Source organism: Delphinapterus leucas, chromosome 1, assembly GCF_059928025.1.
Source record: "Delphinapterus leucas isolate spDelLeu-1000000601 "Yukka" chromosome 1, BTC_Dleu_Yukka2, whole genome shotgun sequence".
Lineage (NCBI taxonomy): Eukaryota > Metazoa > Chordata > Mammalia > Artiodactyla > Monodontidae > Delphinapterus > Delphinapterus leucas.
This window is the reverse complement of record NC_143129.1, coordinates 84,658,690-84,672,703: the sequence shown is the minus strand read 5'-3', so window position 1 is coordinate 84,672,703 and position 14,014 is coordinate 84,658,690. Positions and strand designations below refer to the sequence as shown.

At 38.1% G+C, this 14,014-nt stretch overlaps 1 protein-coding gene across 15 annotated transcripts in view; it reads left to right on the top strand.

Moving 5' to 3' along the window:
• PDE4DIP (phosphodiesterase 4D interacting protein) overlaps positions 1 to 14,014 on the top strand; it is a 230,620-nt gene that overhangs the window by 155,170 nt on the left and 61,436 nt on the right. For 14 of the 15 annotated variants that reach the window (XM_089916999.1, XM_089916997.1, XM_089917001.1 and 11 more), the window contains 4 exons: positions 2,159 to 2,275; positions 2,669 to 2,806; positions 4,038 to 4,150; positions 5,283 to 5,410. In XM_089916999.1, the coding sequence (XP_089773125.1) occupies positions 2,159 to 2,275; positions 2,669 to 2,806; positions 4,038 to 4,150; positions 5,283 to 5,410 (496 nt within the window). Of the gene's footprint in view, positions 1 to 2,158; positions 2,276 to 2,668; positions 2,807 to 4,037; positions 4,151 to 5,282; positions 10,607 to 14,014 lie in introns of those variants that run through there. The other variant, XM_022583925.3, reaches the window with a different exon arrangement.

Genomic DNA, 14,014 nt, shown 5'->3' with positions numbered 1-14,014 from the left:
CTAGGTCAAGCTTGCTTGGTTTATTCTTCCCCAGTCTACTGTTAAGTCCCTTTGCCTGCCCAGGGTTGAGTGAGTAAAGGGGTGGAGAGAGGTCAGGAGTTACAGTAACTGAGCTCCTTCAACAAGGAAGGAAATATGAGGAGAAGCATTTCCTCCTAATCTGCCGCGGTAGCCCAGAATCATCAAATACCTTTGTATAGTTATAAACCATCATAAGTCCACACAGTGATTCTATAAGCATTGATGGAGTTAGAAGATACACAAGTAGGACTTCCCTGGTGGCGCAGTGGTTAAGAATCCGTCTGCCAATGCAGGGGACACGGGTTCAAGCCCTGGTCCAAGAAGATCCCACATGCCGCGGAGCAACTAAGCCCGTGCGCCACAACTACTGAGCCTGCGCTCTAGAGCGCACGAGCCCAACTACTGAGCCCTCATGCCACAACTACTGAAGCCCGCGCACCTAGAGCCCATGCTCTGCAACATGAAAAGCCACCACAGTGAGAAGCCTGCGCACCTCAGTGAAGAGTAGCCCCCGCTCACCACAACTAGAGAAAGCGCAGCGCAGCAATGAAGACCCAACTCAGCCAAAAATAAAATAAATAAGTAAATTTATTAAAGAAAAAAAAAAGATACACAAGTAAAATTTTTATTGCTTATAACTTACGTTTTATATTACTTAAGGAAAAAGGTGCTGCTTCCTTTAGGAAGCTTGATTACACCCTAAACTAGCTGTGTGTCATCCATCTTCACTTGTCACAACTACTTTAAAAAAATTATCTCAAAATATTTCCTTAAAATGTTTACTTACAAATAACTTGCCATTACCATGAAGCATATAAGACATAGTCTGGTGGCTTTGAGTCTACTTCCTTGAGTTTACATTCTGGATCTACCACTTACTGGCTCTGATTTTGAACAAGTTCCTTAATTTCTCTCAGCCTCAGTCACCTCATCTGTAAACTGAGGAGTAGAAGAGTAGTTATTCTGTAGGGTTGTTGGGAGGATTCACTCATTCTTTCATTCATCAGCTATATAGGTACTTTCTCTAAGCCAGGGCAAGTGGCAGGGATGAATAGGGAACAAAATCAACAAAGTCTCTGACCCTATGTAATTAATTCCCACTGGGGAGATTCAGACAACAAATAATACAATTACAGATTGTCATAAGCGATATGAGGGAAATAATAGAAAGTAACATGTATGGGACCATTTGAGATAGAATGCTAGAGAATGCGTCTCTGAGCAGATGCCGTGTAAGCTGGGACTCAAGGATGAGAAGGAGGCAACTCAGGAAGATATTTCAAGCAGAGGGAATAGTAGGTGCAAAGGCTCTGAGTCAAGAGAAAGTCTGGTATTCCTAGAACAGAAAAAGTCCAGTGTGCCTAGAAAATCATGAATGAGGCAGAAAATGGTTCATACTGAGGTTGAAAAAGTGGACAGAAGCCAAGTCATTAGGTTTGTTAAAAGGATTAAGTATATACAAAGTATTTTTTATAAGGCCTGGAACACAGTAATAAGCACCTAGTAAATGTTAGCAGCTGTGGAAATTATCATGATTTTTAGTGAAATTTGTCATAATCGAATATTTGGCTGTCATTTTCTGGTGAGGAGAGATGAAGGATACAACATTGAACGTTTAGGGCCTACAGTGTTAACTTTTGGTAGGACTTCTTCATAGGTGGTGGTGTGTTCTTCCATCAGGAGGTGTGTAATGTTTGGTGATCTCTTGTGATATTGATGATTGATGCCTCTATTAATTCATTAAGGCTTGCAAAAATGGAGATATTCTGTCTTTTTTTTAATCTTTTAGCTGAAATACTTATGTAAAGAAAAACATCTATTCTTGCATCTGCTAATGGTAACCCATTTTTTAAAGTAGTATAATAAACTCATTAATTAAACAAATTTGGTATGTTTTGTAGTGCTAACAAAGATGGAGGATATCATTAAAACCACATTACAACTTCCCATGAAACACCCTTTAGTACTGCACAGTGCAGTTTATTGATCTGATCCAGTAGCACACTATTCATGTTCTAGTTTCTATTTGCACTACTGGCTGATAAGATATGGAAAAGCATTTGCTTCAATGTTAGAATGTAATTGTGACACATGTTGTTTCCTCTACCCACTGACTTCAGGATTTCTTTCTCCACAGATGGAACTCTCCGCCCTCCAGTCCATGATGGCTGTGCAAGAGGAAGAGCTGCAGGTGCAGGCTGCTGATATGGAGTCCCTGACCAGGACAATACAGATTAAAGAAGACCTCATAAAGGTCTTTGAAAGCTTTTTAAAGACTATTGGAAATGATTACAGCTCAGAATACCTGTAGGGCATCTTCAGACAACACTTGGATACATTGAGTCTTCTTATGCACTGTTAGTTTGAGCCTCTTGATATTGCCATATTCTCTCTGGTTTATGTCAGAGTTGCTAAGATTTCATAAAGAAGCTATTGTTACCGTCATAGGGCTTATTAATATCCCACTTAAAGTATAGCAAACTATTTCAAGAGATTTGTTACTTTGTTCCTGTGCTGAATAGCGTTTTTATTACTTATTGGGTTGGCCGAAAAGCTCGTTTGGGTTTTTCCATAAGATCTTATGGAAAAACCCAAACTTTTTGGGCAACCCAATATTTTTATTGCTATACTTGTTTTTGACTTTTAGGACCTGCAGATGCAGCTGGTTGATCCTGAAGACATACCAGCTATGGAACGCCTGACCCAAGAAGTCTTACTTCTTCGGGAAAAAGTTGCTTCAGTAGAATCACAGGGTCAGGAAACTTCGGGAAACCGAAGACAACAAGTAAGTTACTGAATTACAAACCTTATTTTTTACTGTGAGATAAACAATTGAACAAGCCGTCAATCTCAATTATTTTTGAAGGTGTCTGTTGATGGAATTTCATAGAAAATCTGTGCTCTAAATTTCCCTGCCTTGGTCAGTAGCAACCACAGATGCTTTTTGCTCACACGTGTAGTTCCTTTGTAACTGCTGCGCCATATGTGACCTCTCTTTAATGCCAGGCTTCTTAAAATGACCTGTTTGCCTGTACTCCTCCCTGTCTCCACTATCATCTCTCTCACTAACTACTCATCTCATTCCAAGCTAGCTTTTAACTCTACCAGTTCACTTAAATAGATCTCTGCGGTTATGCACTACCGTAGCTCATCTTCCTTATAAGCGCTTACTGTAGCTCACAATGACATGTGTCTGTGACTCATGAATATCTTTTCCCCCCACTAGATAGTAAGCTTCTCCTTAGAACAGAGTCTGGCACGTAGAAGGTGCCCAATAAATGTTTACTGAATGAATGAAGAGTACTAGTAAGTCCTATTGTATGTTTCCCTCTTGCCCTTCCTTGCTTTCTCTCCCACTCCTTCTTCTTGGCCTCTTTCCTGTCCTTCTGGCTTCGCTCTCCTCTTTCTTCTTCTTGCTCCCATATTTGAATTCTGCCTGATAGAGGTTTTCTTTTTTTTAATTAATTTATTTTATTTTATTTATTTTTGACTGCGTTGGGTCGTCGTTGCTGCGCACGGGCTTTCCCTAGTTGTGGCGAGCGAGGGCTACTCTTTGTTGTGGTGTGCAGGCTTCTCATTGTGGTGGTTTCTCTTGTTGCGGAGCACGGGCTCTAGGCGTGCGGGCTTCAGTAGTTGTGGCACGTGGGCTCAGTAGTTGTGGCCCGCGGGTTCTAGAGCACAGGCTCAGTAGTTGTGGCTCACGGGCTTAGTTGCTCCGCGGCATGTGGGATCTTCCTGGACCAGGGCTTGAACCCGTGTCCCCTCCTTTGGCAGGCGGATTCTTAACCACTGCACCCCCCAGGGAAGCCCCCGATAGAGTTTTAAAGGTAAAAAAGGATAATATGGCATTGACTTGAAAACTGTAACATGCTATATATAGAAAGGTTAAGTCAGTAATGAGATAGTGAGCTTTTTGAGTCATAGCTCATGCTAATACATTCTTTTGGCCTCTTTCTCAGGATTAACTGTGGCTTCATGTCTCTATTTGCATGTTGCTTCTATTCTTTTTCCCTCAGTTGCTGCTGATGCTAGAAGGACTGGTAGATGAACGGAGTCGGCTCAATGAGGCCTTACAAGCGGAGAGACAGCTCTATAGCAGTCTCGTGAGGTTCCGTGCCCATCCAGAGAGGTAAGAGAGTGACTGCACTGTTTTTCCCTTTATTCCTCATTAAGTGCAGATGCTCACAGTATACAAGGAGGGAGAAGAAGAAAATCATAACTGGGACTACCCGACTTGTCACTAGTTGTAGGGATTGCTCTGAGCCTCAGTGTCTAAATCTTAAGTCAGGAGTAGCATCCATTTCGTGTAGCTATTGCAAAGATCAAATGAGGAGACATGCCAGGTGTCTAAAATAATGCTTGCGTATAGTAAGCACTCATTGTATGTTTCTTTCCTCTCTCTAATCCATGTCCTATTAAAGGCTGCTTCATTATAAGACTGTAAAGGGCACTGATACTCATTGAATATAACTGAAGAAGATATAATTGTTATGGCTAATATTACCCCAGGATTACTCATAGCCATCATGATGAATCTATTTTCCTGTACCTCTTGATTTTTGGTCATGTATATTATATCCTTCTGGTTCATTTTATATTCCCTTAATTTTTTTTTCTTATTCTGCCTTCCCTCGTAGCCCCTTTCTCTCTTTCCTAATTTTTATTCTTTTACTATTCAGTTTTTTCTAATTTATTTTTGAGTTAAAAAATTTTTTTTTCTTTCCCCTTCAAGAAAATGAAGGCAGAGGAAAGGTAAAATAGGACCATGTGTGTTACTTTATAAAGAATCTCTGCTTCTTTGTGAACTGGATTCTTTTTCAGAGCACTGTCAGTTTTCCGTAACAAATGAGAAAACGAATATCTTCAGTAGCGACCCTACTTGGCTCAATATCGATTCAGTTTGCATTTAGTTTTTACTGGGTTTTGGCTTTTCAGAAACTAACGCTTTTAGTTAAAAAATGATATTTCTCTTAGTGGGCTATAATGGTGTGAGATAAATATTAGGAACTATAATTTTATGTCAAATTGGCCCAGAATCTAGGATAAAGGGACAAACTTTACAGAAAACAGGCCTTGCTAATCTACCAGCATTGAACACAAGGGCCACAATAAAGACCACATTCATTTACTGTGTCCTAGAGAACAATTACTCCGAAAGTCTCATGGCTCAGAGTGGCACTGATGGCTCTTTGGAAGCATCTATGGACTCATTACATTGATGGCTAATCCATTTTCCTTCCATGTATGGCATGTTTAATCAGCTCTGAGAGAGACCGAACTCTGCAGGTGGAACTAGAAGGGGCCCAGGTGATACGCAGTCGGCTAGAAGAAGTTCTTGGAAGAAGCCTGGAGCGCTTAAGCAGGCTGGAGACCCTGGCCGCCATTGGAGGTGGGGAACTGGAAAGTGTGCGAGTTCGTCACGAGCATGCCTTCTGAGCACTGGCGGGTCAGACTGCAGCCCGGGATGGAGACTCTTGTTTGCACTAACCAGAGAGCCTTGTCTGACTTTGGCAGAATTAAACAGTGACTTACTAATGATAGAACTGGTACAAGTAGCATCAACTACAAAGTGAAACTCACTTTAGTCTACCTGTATTTCACTGTACATAGCTGTCTCCAAGTTGAATCGTGGAGGTTACAAAGTATATTTGCACACTATTAATCATTCCATTTTAGTTTTCCCACCTGTTTTCATTCTTTTCCCCAGCCCTTCCTTCTTTTCCCTCATCCCTTCTACAGGCCAATAAAGTTTATTCCTCCCCCACTTTCACAATCCATTTCATATGTTCCATATCATATCATAAATGCATGCGTGTGTATTATTTTTGCCATTCAATCAACTCCTGCTCTTTGAGTGAGAGCAATTTTTTAATCAAAGTTTCAAGATAAGAGAGAGATAAGAGATTGAGACTCTATAAGAATGACTTTGCAAAAGTGGTATAATCCTTATCAGAAGGTAACCAAACCCAAGTCTTGCAATAGAAGACTGAAAGTATTCAGAAGGCCAAGTTAAAGAGCAGAGGCAAAGACTGTTAAAGTGTTTATAGTAAACCTTTACCTCTAATATTGTTTCAGAGTTGATTATTGAATGACAGCGAAATTAGATTAGGTGCAGATTAGATTCCATTAAAATTTTTTTCTTTAAACTAAGGGTATAGTATTTAGTCAGAACACAACTTTAAGAAAGCTCCCAGGTCTTCGAGAGTCAGAATTCTCTATCTAAAAAGATAATTTCAAACGTAATGTCCCCCTTTAAATTCAGTATTTCACCAAATAACTCATTATGACTAGAAGAAAATATTTCTTGTATTTTTTTCATTTGGTAATGGCACTAGATGGAGTCCTGTATTTTTTACTTTTTAGTGCTTTTGCATTTCTCCATATTACAATAAGTAATAGGCTTCTGGCTTTGATGTGTTTGAATAGTTTAGAAAGAAATGTCACAGATCTTTCTAGGTTTTGGTCATTGTCTCAATGCTTTCTTATTTCAACATGACAGATGTAAGGAAGGGGGCCCTTGAGATTATACTTCTGGTATCTTAAATGTCAAGAGTATAAAAAGTAACCAAGGTTACTTTGTAGCCTTGCTAACCCATGAGGTTTGTTATTTCTGCTGGAATTAATTTCCTACATTAGAAGCTCAGGTTTCAGTTTTTAAACATGGAATTTGGTGAATAGGGATTGAGGCTCTTCAGCCCCATAAATGTGACCGAGTTCCCTTTCTAAACGAGGTGGAGCACAACGGTTTTTCTTTTTTCCCTCCATTTTTCATATGACACTTTTATTTCTTTTACATTCATGTGTTGACATGGCTTGCTTACCTTATAAATTCTTTCCAAGTTTCTGTAACCTTAGCCATGCCTGTAACAGATAGAGCATCTGTCACTCTAAAATGGACAGGGAAGAAAATATTCTACTCGAGAAACACCATGGAATTCTCTGATTAAGTACTGATAGTTTGTAAAAGATTGGTAGCCATAAGCTTTCCTCTTAATGGAAAGCTTTTCAGTTTTATTAGGCTTTGGGTGGTACAGGGGTCATTTAAGAAAGGAGATTGGAAGTATAAGCAGAATCATCCATTTTTTCTTAGTCTTCCAATGTTTAGTGACCCTTTCCTGCACAAAGCTCTGTAACATTGTAGAAGTAAAGAGGAGGGTAATCGAGCTGTAGAAATATCACCCCACCAAAGGCTAGCCTGTCATATGATTACAAGGCATTTAAGAAATGCCTTTCCTTATTTTTACTAATAGACCAATGACACTTTCTAAGTTTCCTATTAAGATTCAACCATGGGTGATATTTGGGCTCTAATGGCTCATAGTGATTACAGTAATTTATGTAAACTACTACTTCTGTCATTCTTCAACGAGAATAGGAATTTCCCTTGTTATCCTGAACAGTTGCTAAGTGTTAGAAATATTAAGGTAGTGGGGTGAATAATGAGAAACTCAACTTCCTACTGGACAGTGAACAAAATACGTAGATTGTGGGAGAAAGTGAGTGAATTGTAGTCCTGATTTGGATCTTGAAAAGACAGAGTAACTTGTACTATAGCTACTTACCTTTGATATTGGTCCTTGGGAAACATTTTAGAAAATTAGGTGATTTAGTGGCACAAGAGAAATTAAAAGTTTGGTCTTGACAATGTAGATGTGACTAAAATCTGGTACTGACTTTCTGGTCTGTATAGCTGGAATGAGGCTTACAAACAGTGCTAACTGGAGAGAGCTTGCTGGCCTAACAATTTTGTGTGGTAATTTGGCATCTTATTAGAGAACATGATTCTAATGAATTTTGTTCTGTATCCCACAGATAGATGATGCTTTGGCCACATCATTCATATAATCATATTTAGCATGCTATAATATGATTCCATTCTCTCTTCAGGGGCACAGTCATTTTCTCTTACTGAATTATTCTACTTTTGCCAGGCATTTTTCAACCTTACAATAATTTTAGATAAAGCATTGTGTGCTTATAGAACCTTGTGCTTGAATAAAAAGCGTGAAAGAAAATGAAATGAATTCTCACTCAGGCTATGCTTAATTGGAAGCATAGAACTTAAATTGAGAAAAATGCGTATTGATGGATTTGGTCTTTCTCACATTTCCTTTTTGGTTGTAATGGTTTTAAGAGGTCAGGGTAGTTGAAGTCTATAGTTTTTAGAGCTAGAGAGTTGAAAAGGACCTCCAAGAAGATTTATTTAATGAGTGAAATGGAGTCCTTTTGACAGATATTTCCCCTAAACTCTTTTCTGTTACAGGTTTAAACTATATCATTGAAGTCTGGTGATTGTTAGTGCCTAGTATAAATCGACATTTTTCTGGTGTTCTCTTTTTAGCTATTTAGCCAAGTTATAACTTTTTCTGAAAAGGCCTGATGGGACTATTTTAACATTGTCAACCTTTTACTTTGATGGGGTGTACTTCTATCCTTATCCCCCCTGACCCAACCCTCTCCCACACCCACCTCTCTTCATTCAGTTGTGGATGATAGCAACATTTTTGGTTCCTCCTTCATATTTTTAAAAGATTTGTCTTGGTCATTATGTATAGTGAGAGAGCTGTTAAAGATCAAGAAAATTTTGACCTGGATAGGATATTAGATCCAAGCCACGAGTTTCCTTAGGAGATCCTTTTGTTTATTCTACTTGCACAGGTTATACATAAATGGCAGATATATATATAAAAGACCTATCAGTTTTATGCTTACTTAGGCTTCTAATTCAGTGTCTGGTTGAGAGGTTTGGTTCATAGCTTCAAAACAGTTCAAGAAAGTTGATTTCAGTTCTCTCTGCTTCAGTCTTCTCGTTGGATCTAGAGTCTTCTGATTACGGAAAGAAGGAATAGATCAGATCACACCCCAAATTGCTCCTTTCACTGAGGAATAAATGTTGACTGACCTACCTAAAGTCACTTCCCTTTGGACTGTAAGCCCTAGAGGAAACTATAATTTAATACCTTTGCTTTCCTTGAGCTAGTATTGGAAAACTCTAGTTCCTGTTGTTAGGGTAGAGTTACTGTTTTCTGGTTTCTTGGTCTTTTTATTTGAAAAAGTCACAGACTCTTCATGTCCCTGAAAAACTCAAGTTGCCTCTTCAACTAGGGTCTCAGTCGTAATTCTAGAGGCCTGCAGGCAGTGTGCAGGGATATATGACAAACTTCCTAGGGAGTCGGGAAGGAATACAGTGACCCACACACTTTTAAAGTCCATTTTCCATCCTGCCTTACAGAAATGGCACTAGAGGTGGGATAAATGAAGTTAGCTTTCTTTTTCAGATACTAACATCCTCTGAGATACAATCATATAGAGTATTTTCTCATTTCTCTTTGGGGTAGAGCTCAGAGAGCTTTTCTTCTCCCTTTGGTAGTATAGAACCATTTGTACTGTAGAAAGAATAGCTGGGAATATGGAGCCGCATATAAGGCAACCCAATTAAAAAACAGAAGGAATGAGTCAGTGGGACAGTACATCAGAGTGATTTCTGTGGGGTAATAGTTTCTGCATCTTAATGCTTTTTGGACTATGGATTTAAGCCACCCTCCCACTAGACTTTTGGAGCAACAACTTTTTTAAGCCTTTTTTATTATGATTGAAAGACTACCATGTTGCTTTTAAGTAGTTTGAGTATTGACAGAAGGTAAGTTCTCAACTTCTTTCCATGTAATCACTGAGCCAGGATGAATTTCCCAAAGAAATTTCCCAAATAAAGCAAATTTATAATTTGCTTCCAACAAAGGATGGGAAGTGGAAGGGACACATAAAACTGTAGAGCTGACAATACTAATTTTATCAGATTTCAAATAAGAATAATTAAACTTATAAAGTGACATACTAATTATTTTTGCATTACTTTCCCTTTTTGTTGTTTAAAGTCAAATTCCAGAAATAAAAATCTTTATCATACTGTTTTCTTCTTGCTAAAGCTGGAAGGATAAAATGGAAAGTTCATCAACATCAGAAAATGTTTGATCTAAAGTAATATGAAGAGTAGGGTTGTTAATTAAGTACATGAACCAAATGGACTTCCTTGTTCCCTTTGAGAACTCATGATTGTCTAGGAAATGCATGTAGGTTTGTTTTTGGTATATTACATGAGTATACAGTGCTTCCTTTTGCAATTATCAAAATCACTGCTCTGAAATGCCAACCTGTCTCTCAATCTGTGAACTTTAGAGGCATGTATATATACAAGTATGTTTTATAAACCATGAATTTCTGACTGTTTCCATGAAGTACTATCAGTTTGATAATAAAAGCAGGTTTACTTTTACCACTTAAAGTTTTGGTCTTAGGGCTGTTGAGAAAAATTAGAGTGATTCATAACAATTTAAATGAAGAAGGAAGTGATGTGTTAAATAATCCAGTAACGTGGTGGTGCTAGATTATTTCTAGGACTATTTCCCCACCAAAACAAGCTGTAAATATTCATTTCTTCATGGCACTGTGTTGTGTTAAACTGTGTTAACATTTGTGCTGAAATGGAGCGTGTACTTTTTTATATATAAGTGTTAGAATTTCAGCTATAGTTGAGACACAGAAAATTGTCACTGATCCAATAAAATTATCAAAGGCCAAACAGTAACTATTTGGTTTCATTCTTAAAAGATTTATGAGAAAAGTAGAGAAAGCTCACATCTTTTTTTTTTCCTTATAGGAGAATCAGTCTATTGATTATTGTACCAAAATTCCAAGTCAAATAAGGCTCAGGAAATTTAACTAAAGAAAGGATGAGGAAGAAACCTGAATTTTTCTACTCTCAAGGAAGTGAGACTAAAGAAACAGCGTTATGCTTCCCGCAGAAATGTGAAATGGACTACTTTACCTTCAAAAAACATTTCTTGCTCTCCTTGCTGAAGGAGAGTAGGAAAGTGGGATGAAAATTTGAGGAGTCCATTGTTTTGGTGGGTGGTGCTGTCCCTGTGTATATTCCTGGAAAGGCCTGTTTCTTGTGTTCTTTGAGGAAAAAAGAGATCATAAGCAGGAAGAATTCCTTGACATTACAGACTATTAAGTCACCGAAAACAGTTGCCTTCTGAATTGTAAGCTTGTAAGCTGGAAGGGTACCTAAGAGATATTGCAATTTAAAGACAAAGATATACCATGAAGGGGCTTGACTGCGGACAACAGATTTCTAGCTACTTCAGTTCCAATATCAGAATCTGTCTAGTTAAAGAATTTTATTTCTTGGCAGAAGCTTATGGAAGATTATATGAAATCTTAAAGTTTTCTTATGGTCCAGAAGGGAATGGATGCAGGTAATACTGCAGTTTGATAGGAGACCTTTTTTCTTTGATCCTCTCAAGTAGCATCATAATATTTAAGTCATCAATAGTTGGTTCATGATGTGAACAGGTGAGAGTTCTTGTAATGAGCACATGGCAGAGTGCCTAGGAGTGAAAGTGAGGTGAGCCCAGAGGACATAAGAGCCTGGCACTGAGGGAAAAACAGCCGGGCGCTTGTTACTGCAAACTTGTTCGTGCTGTAAAGTTTAGCTCTTTGAATCCCCTTTCAAAATTAGGCAAATAGGACTCCTATGTTCTGAGCAACTTTATGGGAAAATATTACTCCTTTTCTGTTGGTTGTGTATAAATGGCTTAAAAAGGAAACAATAATGATGGTAGAGTAGAATTTGGAGAATGTGGTCTTGTTGCGGCCCAGTTGGGACTCATTACTGAGAATTAAAATAACATTTCATGACTTTCCCTCAAGGCTTATTTGTGCATGATGGAGTTTTAAGGCAGTTATTATTTAATGATGATGAATCCTATTTGTAAAACCTATTCAAAAGAGTTCATCTTAATCTACTGATAGATCTGTGTTTTTTCAACTGTCCTGCAAAGTAGGGAGAACATAAGAGTGTTACTTCAAACCTCCTGTTGGGGAAACATATTCAGCAGTGAAGAAGTACAGATAGACTCAATTAAGATCATCCAGTAAAAACATTAGGTATAGAATTTTCTTCTGCTGAGTACTTTTAGGTTCTACGGTCTTTTTCTACCCTCAACTTTTCAGCCCATAGACCAGTTTACCAACAATAATTTAAAACAATAATAATAATGCAATATACTGAGTACACAGTATATGCCAACCACTATTCTAAGCCCTTCAAAAGCACCAAACCCTTGAAAGTTGACAGGTTTATGGAGTGGATATTACTATTAACCCTAATTAATAAGTGATGGAACTGAGTTACAGAAAGGTGGTGATTTGTCTAAAGTCACGTATCTAATGATGGGAGCAAAAATCTAACCTAGACAATCTGGCTCCAGAGTCCATGTTCTCAATAATTATGCCATCCTCAATTTAGAAAGCACAGAAGTATGAATTTTTGCCTCAATGATGAAAAAAAAAAGACCTTATTTTTACATACCACTTAAATTTTTGCCCAAGGATTTTATAGTATTATAGAAGTTTATTTCTATACACTTTATAGAGTCAGGTAGTTGGTAGAAAATAATTTTCTAAATCTAAGAAAGGGAAGTTTTGGTACCATCTCCATTATGTGTAGTTCAGAGCCTAGAAACTTGGAAGAACCACAACTTGAGAAACTACCATCAAAGCCTCAAATAAAAGGTTTTAATAAAATTTCCAGTCTAACATGTAAAACTTAATCCTGGAGATAAAACCTGGAGAAGCAAGTTAAATTTGAATGAACAGATTCTTAGCTTTCAGAAATTCTAAAGGTGGCAGACCATTTTATTTATTTATCAAACATAAGCACTCCATCAATATATATATAGTACCTTTAAATTAGAAATTTAAAGTACTATTCCAACTTAGTTCTGAAGACAGTGTTTTGTTGCTTTGTGAAAGCATAGAAAAGGGTATTCTCCACAAAAGAGAAGTCCTTTATTGTCGTTTAAAAAAAAAAAAACAGAAATGGTAAAAACAGAGGAACGGCTAATATAAACTTATAGATAGGACCTTGTGTGGGATAACTTATTCCAATGTTTTCTATAATTTTTTTTTAACTTTACCCCTCAAACAAACACACACAAAAAAGGCTTTAGCATTTTAATTCAGATTGGTAAAGGGCTGAGCAACCCTTAAAGCTGCCCTGAAGGAAGTATGGCAGACTAAGCTAGATGAAAAAAAGAACGAGGAAAACAAAACCCCTAGTAGTAGAATGTCAGGATGAAATGGGCATTTTTGCTTTGCCTCCACTTAACTCCTGAAGAAGTCAAAATCATGGTATCCTGCCCCAGAGTGAATTAAAGAGAGAACATTATGTAGAGATGGAGATGTGGCATCAGAAAGGTTGACAAAGGTAAGTGGAGGGCAGAAAGGGTTAGACAAAAGCCTTCAAGGCCAGTGACAATCACTCTTTCTAATCCCCACTTACCCTACTTCTGGAACCTAGTACAGGAATCATCATGGGATGTGGGCCCAGAGCGGTATGGGGGTGAGGACCCTGACCTCATAAGCTGAACCTTCTTCAACCACAGGATCGTTCTCTAGTCCAACACTCAGAAGGGAAACAATGTGAAAAGTGTGTTTTCTTAATCTATCACTGAGTGGGACAATTCATTTTCTTTGCAGGGAAAGAAAAACGTTCTGATCTCTATTGCTGTACAGGGAAAGATTTTCCAAAATGAGCATAATATGATAGGGATGTCCTCAAGTGAATTAGCATCCTGGGTTCAGTGAGTTTCCAAAGCAGCCACAGCTTAGGAAGTGTGTTCATTCACCTCTACACAACCAGTGTTCTGAATAAGATGGTTCTAGGGCTGGTTTGAAAAAGTAAGTATTGGAAATCCCTACTGTACACAGCCTGGCAAGGATCTCTAAAGATGCTGAATGGTAAAGGTGCCTCCTTGTGAGTAGGGCTTTATTGAATAGGGTACTACCTTAGTCCAAAGTTAACACAACGTTCACAGTAAAGACCAGGGAATAAGTCAAAAGATTAAGCTGTTAGGACTTTAATGAGATTGGCCTGGGCCATTGCAAATCCCTGGTATAAACTTGCAGATGCCAAGAGATGGAACGTAAG